The sequence below is a fragment of the Microtus pennsylvanicus genome, chromosome 11 (genome assembly GCF_037038515.1).
Source record: "Microtus pennsylvanicus isolate mMicPen1 chromosome 11, mMicPen1.hap1, whole genome shotgun sequence".
NCBI classification, from domain to species: domain Eukaryota; kingdom Metazoa; phylum Chordata; class Mammalia; order Rodentia; family Cricetidae; genus Microtus; species Microtus pennsylvanicus.
Window position 1 is genome coordinate 60,175,543 of NC_134589.1, and position 18,024 is coordinate 60,193,566.

At 48.7% G+C, this 18,024-nt stretch overlaps 2 protein-coding genes across 4 annotated transcripts in view; both read left to right on the forward strand.

Moving 5' to 3' along the window:
- The window catches only part of LOC142860689 (multidrug and toxin extrusion protein 1), a 35,182-nt gene extending 33,773 nt beyond the window's left edge, over nt 1–1,409 (forward strand). For 2 of the 3 annotated variants that reach the window (XM_075992286.1, XM_075992288.1), the window contains exon 17: nt 500–1,409. In XM_075992286.1, the coding sequence (XP_075848401.1) occupies nt 500–726 (227 nt within the window). In that variant the 3' untranslated portion in view covers nt 727–1,409. The remainder of the gene's footprint in view (nt 1–499) is intronic. The other variant, XM_075992287.1, reaches the window with a different exon arrangement.
- A 1,591-nt stretch (nt 1,410–3,000) lies between these two features.
- Nucleotides 3,001–18,024, forward strand: part of LOC142860696 (multidrug and toxin extrusion protein 2) — a 35,123-nt gene continuing 20,099 nt past the window's right edge. The window contains exons 1-7 of the mRNA XM_075992300.1: nt 3,001–3,162; nt 3,239–3,340; nt 9,955–10,023; nt 11,748–11,896; nt 12,475–12,517; nt 16,511–16,555; nt 17,625–17,722. Coding sequence (XP_075848415.1) covers nt 3,001–3,162; nt 3,239–3,340; nt 9,955–10,023; nt 11,748–11,896; nt 12,475–12,517; nt 16,511–16,555; nt 17,625–17,722 — 668 coding nt within the window. The remainder of the gene's footprint in view (nt 3,163–3,238; nt 3,341–9,954; nt 10,024–11,747; nt 11,897–12,474; nt 12,518–16,510; nt 16,556–17,624; nt 17,723–18,024) is intronic.

The window sequence follows — 18,024 nt, forward strand, 5'->3', positions numbered from 1 at the left end:
GAACAAAAGCGGTAAAAAGATTAAATTGGAGCCACTTATGCCTATTCCTGTGGGAGACTTAGCACAGGTCAAGGCAGGGACACCTCTGAGCATGCACAAATCATGCCTTGCATGGACAAAATGGTGGACAGGAACTTCTGGACAGAGAGTGTCAGGATAATGAGGCTGTAGCAGACAAAGTGCAAGTCAGGCAGAAGAGTATGTCAGAATGGCTTGGCAATTTTAATGGCTTTGTTAGGGTTTTCTCTGCAGGGCCTTATCTGAAACAAAGGACAACTTGAAGGGACATTAATAGTCATTTAAAGCAGCAGGTGCACAGCCCTAAGATCTCTTACCTAGCAGTTAACAATTGTTTGTTTGTTTGTTTATTTATTTATCACAACAACTGTTTCTTGAATCAACCCTCTTCTAGAAATAATCACGAATGATAACGACCATTTGTACATATGAAAATAAAAGTCCTTCCACACTGCTCACTAAGGTCCTTTCCCCCCCACAGTAGGTCCAGAAAGCCATGGAGAAATTATGATGACAGATCTTGAAAAGAAAGACGAGACTCAGCTGGACCAGCAGACAAACCAGCAACAAGTTTTGCCTGTCCACCCGAAGGCCAGCAATGAACTGTCTAGGATACAGTTGGTCCTAAGGCGAGGGCTCCTGCTCCTCGGAGTCATTGCAGTCTTGGTGGGGGGGATTTTAGTGAGAGTATATGTCAGAGTTGAGTGATGTGGAAGAACCAGAGATCAAGCCACACAGTTGCTCCCTGGTTTAATGAGATTACATACTGAAAATATTACATTCGGACTGGGGGAATTGCTGTGGTAGACAAACACATGCTTAGTGTGTTCAGGACCCTCTAACAAGTAAGCGCGCGCTCTCTCTCTCTCTCTCTCTCTCTCTCTCTCTCTCTCTCTCTCTCCCCCCCTCTCTTTTTCTCTAATACACACAGACCCACAGAGAGAGAGAGAGAGAGAGAGAGAGAGAGACAGAGAGACTGAGAGTCACAGATACATACAACACAGATGGAGAATCACAGACACACGGCGCATACACACAGAGACAGAGAGATGGAGAGTCACAGACAACAAAGAGAGAGCTGGAGAGTCTCTCTCTTTCACACACACGCACAGAGACAGAGAGACACAGACACACAACACACACAGAGACAGAGAGACGGAGAGTCACACACACACACACACAGAGACAGAGAGACAGAGAGACACAGACACACAACACACACAGAGACAGAGAGATGGAGAGTCACAGACAACAAAGAGAGAGCTGGAGAGTCTCTCTCTTTCACACACACACACAGAGACAGAGAGACACAGACACACAACACACACAGAGACAGAGAGACGGAGAGTCACAGACACACAGCACACACACACACACACAGAGAGAGAGAGAGAGATGGAGAGTCTCTCACACACACAGAGACTGAGAGTCACAGATACATACCATACAGATGGAGAATCACAGACACACAAGACACATACACAGAGACAGAGAGATGGAAAGTCACAGACGACAGAGACAGACAGAGAGATGGAGAGTCTCTCTCATACACAGAAACAGAGTCACAGACACACCACACACACACAACAGACAGAGAGATGGAGAGTCTCCCTCACACATATACACATATATATATGGAGAGAGAAAGGGGGGCATGCACTGTGAGTGGTCAATGTATGTAATACACTTCACCTACCAAACACCAGTGTTGGAAATACTGTACCAGCTAGAATGTTGATTTTTTTCACCCCTGGGGCTGCAGCTGGGGGGGGGGGGCTGCAGTGCACTGTCACTGTCCCATATCTCTAAAGGATGGTGTCACACACTGTGAACCCAGGGAAAGATCCCAGTTCAAAATACTCTCTGTTAAACGGGTGTCACTTTCACCAATGTAAAGCTGAGCTCTTGGAAAGGGAAAGCCTGGGACCACATGTGGCTTTGAATTCACAGACAATGCATAGACCTGGCAGCGGCCAGTCATTTGAGCCAACAGAATTCAGTTGTGCTCATGGGTTTTATGAGCTGAGAATTCAAGATGTTTTTCTAGTAAAGACTAAGGTGAACACCATATTGTGGCCTGAGACAATATGGGGAAGATGGTGGTGAAATATTACTCCATCCACCACTGTCAAGTGCGGACTTTCTATTTCTTCTGCCTATTGATGTCTAAGATAGAAGCCTATGTTCGAACTCCTTCTATGTTCTTACCGTGTAACTTCTGTTAAATACATTTTATGTCTCTCTGGGTTGTAGATTATTATTTTGTGAGCAAACATCATCAGAGGAAACTCAGATTTCCTGCAAGGGTGTAGTCAGGGGCGGTCTGTGGAGCTACAGAGCAGTGAAGACAATAGCCCAACTCTGTTAGCCTCTAAAGGGTTAAGTACACACTGATAACTCCGCAAATTTTCAAACAGCAAAAAATAAACAAAATTAGGAAATGCAGCTATCTATGGTGAGTAAACTGGTTTAATTTATTCTTTTTTTTTTTTTTTTTTTTTTTTTTTTGGTGATTGGGGCTGGAACCCAGGGTCCGCTATAGGCAAGCATTCCTCACTGAGGTACTTACATCGGTTGTTAGATTTGGTTGGACCACCTTAAAGCATCCCTCAGAGGTTTTTTTTTGGGGGGGGGTGTTGGTAAACAGCCCTGGCTGATCTGGAACCAACTCTTATAGACAAGGCTGGGCTCGAAATCACAGAGATCCACCTGCCTCCGGCTCCCTGAGTGTTGGGATTAAAGGCGTGTGCTACCACCACCCTGCGAGATTCATTCTTGTTGGGTAAATAAGATTACATTTTCCAGCCACCCAGATCGAAGCTTGCCCTGCACGCTTCATTCGGTGACAGTTGGATTTGGATGCGTCGCCCGCCCAGGGCGGGGTGGCACGTGGGGCGGGTCCCGCGCGGCTGCCCTGGCCCCGCAGTGGCCACTCCGCCCTCGGCTCCACGTGCCGGTTCCGCCTGCATCAGAACCTGCACCATGGAGCCCGCAGAGGACAGCTTGGGCACGGCCATCCGGCTTTCAGAGCCACCCGTCGTCCCGGTTGTCCCTCAGTGGCGCAGCCCCTGGGGCCTGCGGGGAGCGCTGTCCCCCGACGTGCGGCGGGAGGCGGCTGCGCTGGCGGCGCTCGCGGGCCCGGTGGTGAGTCGGACCCCGAGCTGCGGGCGCGGGGTGGCCCCAGGAGGGCCGAGGGTGACCGCCTTTCTGCTCCTCGCAGTTCCTGGCGCAGCTGATGATCTTTCTCATCAGCATCGTCAGTTCCATCTTCTGCGGACACCTGGGCAAAGTCGAGCTGGACGCCGTGACACTCGCTGTTTCCGTAGGTGTTAATTTTGTTTGGGCTGATGACGTGGGTAAAGCCTCCGGAGTAAAGCTTTAACGTGTTTTTATTATTTGTTTGCTGGAGATGAACTCAGGGCTGTGTGTGTGCGCGCTCGGCACACCCCCCACCCCCAAGCTTCAGAATTAGAAGTGCAGGGACTGGGTCTGACCCACCAGTTACCATGATGATCTTCTGATTTGGGAAGAGAGTCTGAGCAGATCTCACAGGCACTGTGGAAGGAGTGTCCTAATCAGAGGCATGGTGTATAGCTACCCTAAAGGAACGGCACACCCTCCCCCTCCTTCTGAAACCAAACCACCAAAGCTATTAGTTACACGGTTCATTAAGATTCCACCATGTCTCCCTTAGCATCACCCGTCCTTAGAAGCCTTTCTCCGTCTGGTAAGGGACGGGAGAGCTGCTTTGCTCACATTTGGTCTGCTCTTTCAGATGTCAGAAAAACTCCTCCTGGTGATGGAAAACTGGGGCCTCCCCTATTTCAGAAAACGTTCCTTCTACCCCCCTAGGATGTTGGAATGCAACAATGGAGGCCTGCAGGTTCTCTGTGAGCATCCATGGTAGAGGACCTGGCTATAAAGAGTCTCTGTATAGGTCTATTCTGTATTGGCAGAACTAATGTCTTCCCTCCCTCCGTCAGTCCGTGTGTGTGTGTCCCCTGTGTCTTCTCCAGGGAAGATGAGTTTGGTCACTGCAAAGCACCGAACAATGTCGACAGTGTCCTGCTCACCTAGTGTGAACAGTGTTGACAGGGTGGCCTTTAGAGACCAGGTGTCTTCCCAGCCAGGAAGCTCCGTTTTGGTCATCCCATCCTGTGCTTTTCCTCTTATCCAGTCAGCCACCTCAATCCCTGCAGCCTCTCTTCTCTCCCACCCTTTGGTGTTTTGGGGGGGGGTGTGGCTTGACCCCTCTCATCTACCTCACTGACCCCAACTCTTCTGCAGTCTCTTTCCAGCAGAAAAGAATGCTTGGCCAGGCGGTGGTGGCGCATGCCTTTAATCCCAGCACTCGGGAGGCAGAGGCAGGTGGGTCTCTGTGAGTTCGAGACCAGCCTGGTCTACAAGAGCTAGTTCCAGGACAGGCTCCAAAACCACAGAGAAACCCTGTCTCGAAAAACAAAACAAAACAAGAATGCTTGGCTTCACATCTCTGGGCTCTCCTCAGCCCCTTGTCCTCCAGCCCTGTCAGGTCCTCACCCATCCTGCCTGCTCTTGACCGAGGGAGTCCTACCAGGACTCCTTAACCTTCGACAGCTCCTGAGGCCCTGCTGGATTCCTGGCCCACCACTAAGCAGGCGGCTCACCCTCCTTCCTCTTTCCTGTCTTTTGGGCACCTGATCCAGCATGCACCTTCCACCATGCTCTGGAACCTTGCTTTCTCTTCCAAGCCCGTCTTCTGCTCATCCCCACTCTTGGCAGTAAACACAGAACATATCCCACCACCTCTGCCTTCTCTCCCCCTACTCTCTTCGCCAGAGTCTGCACTCAGTCTTGCCTCCTGCAGTCACCTTTCCCCTCTCCCACTGACTGCCAATTCACCTGGACTGGGCGGTTTTGTCTGTCAACTTGACACCAGCTAGAGTCCTCAGAGAAAGGACCCTCAGCTGAGGAGATGCCTCCTTGAGATCCAGCTGTAGGGCATTTTCTCATTTAGTGATCAATGGGGGAGGGCCCAGCCCATGGTGGATGGGCTAATGGTTTTGGACTCTGTAAGAAGGTGGGCTGAGCAAACCCAGGGAAGCAAGCCAGTAAGAGGAGCCCCTCTATGGTCTCTACATCAGCTCCTGCTTCTGGGATCCTGCCCAGTTTTGAGTTCCTGTCCTGCCTTCCTTCAGTGATGAGAAGCAATGCTGAAGTAACAACCCCTTTTCTCCCTGACTAGCTCTTTGGTCATGGTGCTCGGCGGTAGCAATAGTAACCCTAACTAAGGCATCACCAGATTCTGCCCATGGTTGTCAGGAGAGTTCGCCTTTGTGCTCTCCACGTCATCCCCCACATCTGGCCATCCTCCAGGCTGCCACTCCTAGGAACTGCACACGCTCGGCTTGACTACGGCCTCTGATAGTTGCCCTTTTTATTTCTCTGCTTCCCACTTTCTATTTCATTTAACTGTTCACTAATGCCACAGTGAGCAGTCGAACCCAGGACCTTGCACGTGCCAGGCAAGCACTCCACCACGGATCTGTACCCAGCCCTCTTCTTTCTGTTCTAAATGCCCTCCGTTGGTGTCTCTCAAGTCAGTGTCTCCATCCTTGACAAGGGCTTCCAGTTCTGTGGTGGTTTGCAAGGTGGACGGGCTGGAGGCCAGAAGTGAAACCAAACCAGAACGTGCTGCAGCCGCATCTCCCTGGTGATGCTGGGAGTTTTCTGTTCTGTCCTCATAGTGCAGAGGATTAAACCCTGAGCCTTACACTTGCAGTCTCATGCCCCTCACCGTACTTCCTCTCCATCCATCAGCTGCCTATGTTTCTTAGAGCCACCCCACCCCCATTTCTTGTGCATCCCATATTACTCTCTTTCTGCCTCAGTCTTTCTGCCTCCCGAGGCCTGGAGGGTATCCTGAGAGCCTTTCTGGTGTCCCCAGGAAGACTGAGGTCTTGGCTATGGTCACTAGAGCCTTGCATTCTTCTCTCCAAGGAACAGGCGCCTCATTTTTGTGAAGCTTGAATCCTGCCACAGGTCTGGCTCAACCAAATGTTTTGGAGTCCTGCAGCCCTGCTGTCCTGCCTGCGCTCACCAGGCTTCCCCTTCTTGTCTCTTCCTGCCCCCCAGCCTCATCTGGCTGGACATTTCCATCCCCTGCTTTGGGGAGGCTTCCAAGCCTTGAAGTTTTGTGTCTGCATTGCATCATGAGGCTGTTTGTTGTTTTCCTTGTTTCATTAAAATTATTTTAAGATGTATCTTTTGGGGGAAAGCAAACTAAAATAGTGTGTGTGTGTGTTGCTGTTGTTTTTGGCAATTTCCTTTCCCTGTTGAAATCTCTAGAGTTTTGGGGGTAAAAACAACAGGAATAAGCGCAGCCCCCAGTGAGATGGGAGGCTTGGCGGTGGCCGTGGGAAGGCCGGTGTGTTCCGCAGGCAGGCTTTCTGCAGATAAGGCCCCGAAGAGGGAGAGCCACTGCCAGCCCTCCGTAAATGGGTCAAGGAGATGTGTTCCTTTTAATGGATGCCAACTTGTAACTAACTGTTGGGAAGATGGGGAACTCGATGGCACCACGATTAGATATGTTAACTTTTATACATTTCGTTTTTGAGACAGGCTCTTGCTTAGTAACCCAGGTTGGCCTTGAACTCTCAATATTTTTTACCTCAGTCGGAATTACAGGCCTAGTAATTTTTGTCTCATCTTTTATTAATGTTATCCATGGTAAGAGAGAGCTCTAACTTAGCTCAGTCTGGAAGAAACTTGAACAAACGTGAGCTAAAGAGGGTAACTCAGCCAGCAACGGCAGTTAGTGTACAACAATAACAGCAGCAACAGCAGCAGCAGCAACAACACAACCAAACACAACGGAACAAAGACCCTCTCGTGTCTTTAGAAAAACAAAATTATTTATAAAGTGAATTACCTCCCGTTTGCTTTTCCTTGATTGGTTCGTAGTAGTGTGTACCTTGCATCTGGGTCCTCATTGTGCACTGAGTTTCATGTCTGGTAGGGTAATTTTAGGACATTCCACATGTGGCCTGCTATTGACCTCTTGGGGCTAAGGAGTGTAGATTCCAGCTGTCTTGGTCCATTACTACAATCTCAAAGTATCGGGCCTGTATAGAGAAAAGGTTTCTTTAGCTCATACTTCAGGACACTTAGAAGCACGGCACCAGCTTCTGCTGAGCTCTGGTGGGGGCCTCTTCACTCCCTCATCACATGCAGATGGTGTCATGGCTCATGAGAGGTGCAAGCAGTCACACAACAGGAAGCAAGAGTGATTCTGGCACCTGGCTGGCTCTCCTTACAATTCATTTTCCCGGGAGCAAATTAGGTACCAGGAGAACTTTATTTATTTATTTATTTCTGAGATGGTCTCATTGAAGCTCAGCCTGACCTCAAACTTGCTACGTACTAAAGGGTAGCCCTGAGCCTCTGCTCTTCCTGCCTCCACCTCTCCAGGGCAGGGGTTACAGGCACATGCCAGCATGCCCAGCTCATGAAGTGCTGGATTTTCACATTCTAGGATAACACTCTATGTAGTAAGGAGGCCGTTAGTTAGTTCCCAGCTGCTTAGCCCCAAAATAATCACACAGAAACTGTATTATTTAAATATCTGCTTGGCCCTTTAGCTTTAGCTTCTCACTGGCTAACTCTTACATCTTAATTTAACCCATTTTTATTAATCTGTGTATCATCATGAGGTTGTGGCCTACCAGCAAAGTTTTAGCACGTCTGTCTCTGGTGCGACTCCATGACTTTTCTCTGACTCTACCTCCTTTCTCCTCCAGTTTAGTTTTCCCCACCTAGCTCTGTTCCTTTATAGCTCTGCTATAGGCCCAAAGCAGTTTCTTTATTAACCAGTGATATTCACAGCATGCAGAAGAGAATCCCACATCAACTCTATCTACTGAGCTACATCTTCTGCCCCCTGTGAGAACTGTGTTAGCCCCGTCTGAGGCTGGCATCCCAGTGACTTAATCACCCTCCATTAAATGTCATTTCTTGAAGGTCCCATTACCTCCCAACTACACCATACAAAGGACCAGACTTTCAGCACATACACCACTGAGGACCACATTTCATTAGCCAAAACACTGGGTCTTGGTAAGCAAAGCTGTTAATTTACCTGAAGTTGACATGGGCTGCTACATGTGAGACCCAGGATGAAGAAGTACACTGCACTTTCCCTCTCTTCTCTGCTGGCCTGAACAACAGCACTCTCAGCCCCACCCCTCAACCTAAGGGCTAATCTCTGGGTAGTGGGAAGAGGATGAGTTCTGCTTGAGAGGGTGGCATAAACCCAATCCTTACCAGACTACTGAAGCCTTAGGTCTGCAGTCAGACTTCCCAGCTTCGGGTCACACCAAGGCACCTAGTTCACTATATAGTAAATATATAGTAAGTTTTCTGTCACCCAGGCTACACCTGAAATGGGAAACCTAACGCTATGTACATGTGACTTAGGACAATGCCTGGCGTGCAGTATATGTTCAATAAACACTTGGTGTTCTGTGTGTGCACACGTGTTTGCAGGCGCAGCCCCCTGCATGTGCATTCGGAGTCTCGAGGAGAAGGTGGGTGTCCTGCTTGCTCCCTCTCCCTTACTCTTTTGAGGCAGAGCAGTATTTCCAAGACCGGAGCAGTATTTCAGCCAGGCTGGAGGGTCAGTGAGCTCCAGGGTCTGCTTGTCTCCATAGTACCCCCTGCCTCACACACCAAGTCCTGGAGCTGCACAGGCATGCAGCTTTTACAGGGGTTCCGGGGATCCAGACCCAGGTTCTCATGCTCACATAGCAAGCACTGCTACCACTGAGCTCTCTGCCAAGTCTGGACTTTTAAATAGATATTTTTCTTTCTTCTTTCTCTCTCTCTCTCTCTCTCTCTCTCTCTCTCTCTCTCTCTCTCTCTGTCTCTCTCTCTCTGTGTGTGTGTGTGCATGCATTCAACACCCTAACCCTGTTACTTTTGCATGCATATCCTCTGGCAGATGAGGTACATGGCCTTAGACAATAGAAAATCTTTCTGTTTATTTTTTAGTTTTTTAAGGTGGGCTTGGCTCTGGTACTGAGACTGGTCTTGAGCTCCTTGTGCTCCAGTGATTTTTCTGCCTCCATCCTTCAAGGTGTGGGGACCACAGGACATGCCACGGTACCTGGCTTTACTTTCCTAAGACAGAAGCTCTTACATGCTAAATTATGAAAACCTAGGCTTGCTGGGTACAGAGATACTCACCTTTAATCCCAACACTTGTTTGTAAAAGGCAGGAGGATCTCTGTGAGTCTGATGCTAGCCTAGTCGGTCTACAGAGCAAGTTCAAGCCAGCCAGGGCTACATAGAGAACCCCTGCCTCAAAAAGACAGCAAAAATAGTCTTTAAGCTCCCCTGGTTGGCCTAGGGTGACTGTGGCTCTTGGCTAGAAGAGGCATTTTTGTTTGATAAGCCTCAAGGATCTGTGTGGCCGTCTGAACCCCAGGAGCCTGGGCATTCACGTGGGCGTGCCTGCTCTTTGGAAATGAGCGGCTGAACTGGGTGCAGTGGCTCGGGCCTTTAATCCCAGCACTCGGGAGGCAGCAGCAGGCGGATCCCTGTGAGTTCCAGATCAACATGATCTATGTAGTGAACTCCAGGACAGCGGGAGTTACATAGCAAGACCCTAGGGTGGTGGGGTGTGGGGGACAACAGCAACAACAAAAAAAGCAAAAACAAAAACCAACTAAGTGAAAAAGGCTACACAAGGTAGGTGGCGTATGCCTTTAATTCCAACACTGAGGAGACAGAGGCAGGTGGAGCTCTCTGGGCTCAAGGGCAGCCTGGTCTACACAGAGAGTTCCAGGATGGCCAGGGCTAAATAAGGAGACTGTGGCTCATAAAACCAAAAGGAGCTGCTGGGGCCCTTGGCTCTCTGCAGCCGCTGCCTGCCGCACTCGGCTGCTTCTTTCCCTGCAGGTTGTGAATGTCACCGGGATTTCAGTCGGAACTGGCTTGGCCTCAGCTTGTGACACACTGATGTCCCAGGTGAGAACCTCGTTGCTGCCTAGGAAACCGCACACTGGGATTTGGCAGCCCTTTACAGTTAGACTGTACAGTTAGATTTACTAAACCATGTGACCGACAGCTAACTCAGCTGTGACTCTCAGGAGTTTGCCTTGTTTGTGATTTGTGCTAGGGGACAAGAAGGCTGCAGCTCAGGCTGACGGCAGAGCAGTGAGTGGGCTTTGCGAGGTGGGGACAAGGGGAGGAGGCACAGTGGGAGGTGGGGACAAAGGGAGCACAGTGAGAAGCTAAGCAGACAGGAACAGGACCTGGGTAGCACCAGGTTCCTTCAGGTGGTTTTTTTTTTATTTGTTTTTTGTTATTGTTGGGTGTTTGTTTGTTTGTTTGAGACTGGATTTCTCTGTGTGACAGCCCGGGCTGTCCTGGAATTTTCTCTTGTAGGCCAGGCTGGCCTCGAACTCACAGAGATCTGCTTGCCACTGCCTCCCGAGTACTAGGATTAAAGGCATGTGCCACCACTGCCCAGCTCAGGTGATTTTTTTTTTTTATCCAACAGTTTAAAGCAGAGAAACTTACTAGCCTGACTTACAAGGCTGGGACCTCTATTTTGGGGAAAAACTGTTTGGTATCCTTTGGCCTCCTTAAAGTTTCAGTTTTCATGTCATTTAGCAAAGGGACTCCACTTTTTGGTTGGGTTTGGTCTGGTCCTGGGGCAGGTCAGTGGTTCCCATTGTGTTTGGCAGATGGTTCTGCTCCCCCAAATCTTCACAGGGGTCATGCTTTCCTTGTCCCTCACTCTGAGTTCCACTGTAAGCTTCTTAGAAGACCTGGTGGCACACGCCTTTAATACCAACAGTCGGGAGACAGAGATAAGTGGATCTCTGTGAGTTCAAGGCCAGCCTGGTCTACAAGAGCTAGTTCCAGGACAGGCTTCAAAACTACAGAGAGCCGGGCGACGGTGGCGCACGTCTTTAATCCCAGCACTCGGGAGGCAGAGGCAGACGGATCTCTGTGAGTTCGAGGCCAGCCTGGTCTACAAGAGCTAGTGCCAGGACAGGCTCCAAAGCTGCAGAGAAACCCTGTCTCGAAAAACCAAAAAAAAAAAAAAAAAAAAAAAAAAAAGAGCTAGTTCCAGGACATGCTCCAAAACCACAGAGAAACCCTGTCTCGAAAAACAAACAAACAAACAAACAAACAAAAAAAACAAAACTACAGAGAAACCTTGTCTTGAAAAACCAAAAAAAGAAAACAAAAGGGGAGTGCCTTTGCACTCCAGGTCCTCACCCCAGCACTGGGCTCCATTCCCAACACTGCCCTTTCGGTCACTGCTCCTCCCACTGGGCTTAGCCTTTGCTGGGTCTCCTTGGGGCTTCTTCAATAAAATCGTCAAGTGAACACAAAGCCACCCTTAACTTTTGGGTGACCTCAGTGCAGTGGGTGTATTACTTTCTCTGCACCCCTGTTCTGTGCCTGTCTCCTTCTCAAAGCTTCATTCTGCTCCTCCATGCTCCTTGTGAACAGCTCCAGTTCCCAGAGCAGGGGACAGTTGTCCTAGAGCACATACAAAGCCACAGTGGTGATTGGCTGTCTGGGACCTGGCAGCTGTCCCTTGCATCTCCCCCATCACCTTCCTCCTGCCCGGTCCCTTGGGCAGTGCTGCCCGGAACATGGCTGTCAGAGCTGCTGGACCTGCTGGAAGTGGGAGGCCACGGTCCCCACGTTCGCTGAAACATTGTTTTTCCAAGTCCTTTGGAGGCAGGAACCTGAGGCGCGTGGGGGTCATACTCCAAAGGGGCATCCTCATCTTGTTGCTCTGCTGCTTCCCCTGCTGGGCCATCTTCCTCAACACGGAGCACCTGCTCCTGCTCCTGAGGCAGGACCCTGAAGTCGCCAGGTGAGCACTGACTCAGAGTCCCTGGTCAGCAGGAAGCGGCCGACATTCTCAGCTCATTCGCTGGTTGTGGGCACTTGGAACCAGAAGCTGTGGCTGACCACAGAGTAACACACAGGGCCAAAGCAGCTCACACTGATGCACTGGGGGGTCCCCTTCATGTCCACACAGTTTTCTCCCATAGGGAGTTCAACACACAGCTGTCTTCACTGTCGTGTTTAGGGTTTTTTTTTTTTTTTTTTTTTTTTTTTTTTTTTTTTTTTTTATAAAATGTAACGGTCTAGTGGGGTTGCTGTCCTGGGCTTGGTTCTTTCCAAAGATTTCGGCATCACATTGTGCTCAACTTGTAACAAGTTTTCCTGCTGGGTCATCCTCTGCTCAACCTTCTCCCCACTGAAAAGTCTCTGCCGCCCCTCCCCCAACTTCATGACCCACTCTGCAGCCTTTGGACACTGCTTTGACCTGGTGTCTTCCCAACAAGTGTTTAGTTTTAATTTTTAGAAGATACCCCTAGCTGGACCCGAAGGTAGGGTGACCAGAAACCACTTCACTGTTGCCTGAAAACTGTCTTCTTGTTCCAGGCTAGCCCAGGTTTACGTGATGATTTTCATCCCTGCTCTTCCTGTAAGTTTCACAGCTGCTGTGCTTCTTTATTAGTGTGTAATCATAGAAATACTAATAACAATAATATTAATTAAGTGATGAGTTCCACAGGGACATTTTCATACATGTGCACACTGTACTTTGATCGTATCCATTTTCCTTTTCCCTTCTACCTTGTCCTGGTTCCCGTGATCCTTTTCAACTTCCCCTGTTCTAACCCCCTGTCTCAAGTCACATATGAGAGAAAGTATGTAATAACTGTCCTTCAGAGTCTGGCTTTTCACCCAAACGAGGAGCATAAGTTCCGATAATTTTCCTAAAGATGACATGACATGATATCAACCTTATTGGCAGAATAGTATTCCATTGTCTTATGTGGGTCTCATTTTCTCTATTTGTCCATTTAAGGCCACCAAAACTACACTTCCATAAAGTGTGATGGCTAATCTCAATGGTCAACTTGATGTGATCTAGAATTGCTTCGGAGACCAGCCTCAGGAATACCTTTGGGGGGCCATGTTTATGAGGTTGATTTGAAAGGCCCATCCTCTCTATGGGCAGCAACAGGCCTATTCACTATGGGTGGCATTATTCCTTGGCTGGGTTCTCGGACTGCACAAAAGGAGAAAGCCAGTTGAGAATAAGCATTCATCTCTCTGTGCGCCTTGACTGTGGATGTGACATGACCAGCAGCCTCAAGCTCCTGTCACCAAGGACTTCCTGCCCATGGTGGACTGTGTCCTTGAACCGTGAGCCAAAATGAACCCTTTCAGCTGGGCAGTGGTGGCGCACACCTATAATCCCAGCACTTAGGAGGCAGAGATGGGAGGATCTCTGTGAATTCAAGGCCAGCCTGGTCTACAGAGCAAGTTCCAGGACAGCCAGGATGACACAGAGAAACCCTGTCTCAAAAAACCAATCAACCAACCAACAAACAAACAAAACCCTTTCCTCTTACATTGTCTTTAATTACATTTTAAAAATTTTGTTCCAGTGGGGTTCAGGTCCCAAAGAAAGGGTGTGGAGTTGGCGAGGGAAGGAGACTGACATGATCTGAGGGTGAATCAGGATGGCTGCCCATTTATTGAAAATAGGCCACACCTTATATACTCTGTAATTGCATTGTAGTTTAACACCAAGCAGTACTGAAAGCAGAATTCATGATTCCAGGATGAAAGCTGTATTCAGTGTCATTACAGCATTTCTCTTGAAGCAAAAAAAAAGTAAGCTTAGCAAGAATCTAAATGCCTATTGTCCTCCAAGACTCAGAAACCCCGCCAGGTGCCTTCTTCCTCTTGTAGGGTCTCAGCCTCTGTGGTCAGGAGGTGCCAGTTCTGAGAAACAAACTCATTCTTCAAAGGACAGGACCTAGTGTTTGTACCATGTAGCAAGCAGGCATTGAGCTGTTTCCTAACTGCACTCCTTTGAAGAGGGAGTGAAGTGTTCTGCTGATGCCATCAAAAAAGTAGCCATGGAACTCCTGGACGGGGTGGCACTGTCTGCAACCTGCATTCAGAAGGCTGAGGTGGAAGGATAGAACATTTTGAGCTAGCCTGAGCTGCACAGAAGACAGTTTTTAAAAAGAGGACCCATGGCATAAGGACTCAGCAACAGCACTGTGACAAATAAGAGGGATTGGAAGGCGTGCGAAACCACACCCTGAGCTGCTTTAAGGCTCCCCAACACCCGAGTAGCCCTGAGCCAGCCGGGGCTCCTCATGGCATGGTACATGTGTTATCTCCATCCCCCATGTGGGTCCTGGGGAGCCTGGCGCTCAGATCCCTGTACATGGACGGTATCCCTGAGGATCATGCTCACACCCAAGCCCTAACTAGGGCTCTGGGACTGAGCTTCCCGTCTTCTGGGGGCTCAGCCGGGATTCACAGCTGCAGCTGGGAGGATTCTTGCCAAAGGTGGCTACAGGCCGTTGCTTCTGCCTCACCCCCTCTTCAGGCAGTCAGGGCTGGGGCATTTGCTTCAGCCAATAGAATCCACTCCTCTCTGCTCTTCAGAAGTGAATCTTTCAGTCACTCATTCCGTTTAGGGTATTTGTTTAGGGTAAATCTGGTTTTCTGGATTTTGATGTCCAAGAATCAGAAAGAGAATATTCTAAAAATCAGAGTAGGGCTGGAGAGATGGCTCAGTGGTTAAGAGCACTGGTTGCTCTTTCAGAGGTCCTGAGTTCAATTCCCAACTCACAAGATGGTGGTGGCTCACAACCATCTGTAATGAGGTCTGGTGCCCTCTTCTGGCCTGCAGGAAGACACATAGGCAGAACACTGTACACATAATAAATAAATAGATCTTAACCCACTGCCCCCCCCCTGAAAAAAAACAGAGTAGACAACAATGGCATAGAAGTCCCAGAAATAATCTCGTGCAAAGCCTTTTGATCCTTGACAAGGGTGTCAGAACCCACACTGGAGGAAGGGTGGCCTCTCTGGTGAGTGGTCTGAGAAAGGCAACTGTCCACATGTAGAGGAATCAAATAGATCCATATCTCTCACCCAGCACTGAAATCAGTTCAGGAACTGAGTGCCCGAGGAAGACACTGCGAGCCAGCACAGGCAAGGGCTCTCTAAAGAGGCAGACAACAGCAAAGGAAAGAATCCCAAGGCTTAACAATCGGGACAACATGGAATTAAAAAGCCTCCAAACAGCAGCAGAAATGTCATCAGAGGCAGCGCACAGACGGGGAGCAAGTTCTTGCCAATCGCACATCCCACGTGAGATTAATGTTTAGAATATACAAAGAACACCAACATTCAAATATCTCCCCATCAAAATGGACTAATGGATTAAATAAAGGAAGAAATAAAAGTAGTCAATATCTTTAGCTATCAGAGAAATACAAATTGAAACTGCCTTGGCATTTTGTGTGAGCCCAGCGAGACTATATCTCATCAAGAAAACAATGACAGCAAATGCTGGTGAGGGTGTGGGAGCATAAATCGGCCTGGTTGCCATGGAGATCAATAGGGAAGCTCCTCCAAAGCTAAAACTGTATTTACTCCAAGATCCCACTGTACCACGGTGGCTGTATAACTGAAGGATACCAGCATGCAACAGGCATGCTTGTATATCTTTATTTCATTTCTGCCAAGATATGAAACTAGCCTGAATTTCCACCAGCAGATGAGTGGATTAAAAAGGTATACATGTACACAGTGGAATTTCATTTAGCTATGAAGAAAAATGAAATTATAGGATAGAGGAGATGAGTGTTTGCTGCTAATCCTGATCTGAGTGCAATCCCCAGAGACCCACAGGGTAGAAGAGAACCAGCTCCTGCCAAGTGTTCTCGGATCTCTACCTGTGTGCTCTGGCACAAGCATGCACACACACACACACACACACACACACACACAAATAAGACAGATAAATATAAAAAGGAAATGAAAATGAATAGAACTGGAGACCATTTATTAAGTGAAGTAGCCACCAGACTCAGAGAAATAAATATCGCATCTTTTCTCTCTTTTGCAGGATGTAGATTTCCAGTTGTGTCTGTGTGTGTGTATATATGTGTATATACATGTGTCTGTGTGTGTGTATATATATATATGTGTGTGTATATACATGTGTGTGTGACACAGAGGTAGAAAGGGCACCATGAGAGGGAGGAGAGCAAGCCAGGGAGGTGGAATGCATACCATCAAGACAGAAGATAAAGTTGTGGGAGGAAGGGGAGCAGGGCTGGGAGGATAGTGACAGATGATGGAATAAGAACGAAGTGCATTGATATGTATAGGGAACGCCAAGTGAAGCCCATTCTCTTTTTGGACAGCATACAGGCCAAAACTTTAATAAAAAAATTCAGAACTTGACATGTGTGAAAATATTGTAATGAAATCCATTGTTGTGTAAAACATTCAAAAGAAACTGAGCTGGGGCATAGCCTTGTGGCAGACATTTTGCCGACTGCAAAGTCCTGGGTTTGATCCACAGAAATATCCAAACAACAGCCAAACCAGAAGCAAAGTAAGCTCTCCTGTTTTGTGTTTCATCTTCTAGGCGGCGTTCCTATTCCAGTTGCAGACACGGTATTTACAGAGTCAGGTATTCTTTTGTATTTTTACTGCACACTACTGTGGGAAATGTGGAGACAATGTTCTAAAGGGATTTTCTGCAGTAATTTGCACCTCGTTTCTCTTTATTCATCTCTGACACATTCACGTACTTGGGCAACATGAGCCCCTGGGGTTTCACGTACTGAGAAGATGGCCGCCGTGTGGACTCATCTGTTTAGATTCCTCTCAGTTTTTCCTCGGTCCCTCTGCGGGCTTCACTCCTAACCCTTCCCTACTCTTGTAGCTGACTGCTGGCTTTGCATCTGACCCGGGGACCTGGCCCCATTTTGATACTGAATGAGAGGGTCTAGGGTTTCTACAGCGATGCTTGGAAGTGTGGGTAGGACACTGTGTGCTGCACCCAGGGCAGAAGGGAAACTGAAGGAGGAGAGAGCCAGAAGTGGGTGGGCAGAAACTGGTTCCCTCTTTAGTTAGTGGCCTGTCCCTTGCTACCTCCAGACAGCTTGCTAGCCTTCAACTATAAAGGCCTCGTCCCTCAGCCAGAGGACGTTGCTCTGCTTTGACAGCCATCAATTCTGTTTGATTGCTGGGAGAAGTTTAACGTGAAGAAAGGGTTTATTTGAGGACAGAAGCATAGACAACATAAACAATAGGAATGTGCGTTGTCAGGCATGGTGGTTGCACGTCTTTAATTCCAACACTAGGTGTGCTCTGTGAGTTCGAGGCCAGCCTGGTCTTCATACAGAGTAGCCGGAGGGACGGACATTTCCCCCACACTTGCTCTGAAGCAAGTATTTCTGGGGGCTGTGCATGTGAGATCCTTGAGCACAGGTCTGGGCCCCAACCCCCCAAAGCCTGTGTGTTCTTCTGGAAACCACACCCCTTTCCTTGTTGCTGTGATGAAACTGGACGGGTTTTTGCAAACAGCGACAGCAGGCTTCATCAAGGGAGGGGACTCATTTGACTGTTGCCATTCCTGGCTTTTCTACTAGCCTTGTATGACTTCACTGCCACCTTTTAACTATGAGTTCGCTTGACAGCCTAGCCAACTCGCTTTTGAAAATAGTAATGTTTTCCTATTTGTTTGAGAATTTTAGGGCATCATTATGCCCCAAGTTATCGTTGGGGTCGCAGCAAATGTTATCAACGTGGGAATGAACGCCTTCTTGCTGTTCGCCTTGGACCTCGGAGTGGTGTGAGTGGAAACCCATTCATTCAACAAAGACTGTAGCGTCTCCTAGGGCTGGGGATAGGTCAGTGAAGCGGGGGAATGTGGACAGGTAAGCAGGCACCTAGCACTCTGGGCTCCAGTGCTCTGCATGGCAGGCAGGCTGGTGAGAGCTGACCCGTGGGCCCACAGGGCAGCAGCTAGCTCGTGTTGCTGGCATAGCAGGGAGCCTTGGACAGGATCTGGAGGCTTCTGTGGTTGGAGAGGTATTTGTCCAACCAGCAAGCTGCTGCCACCTGGAGGCTGAGGTGGGCGACAGGCAGAGGCCA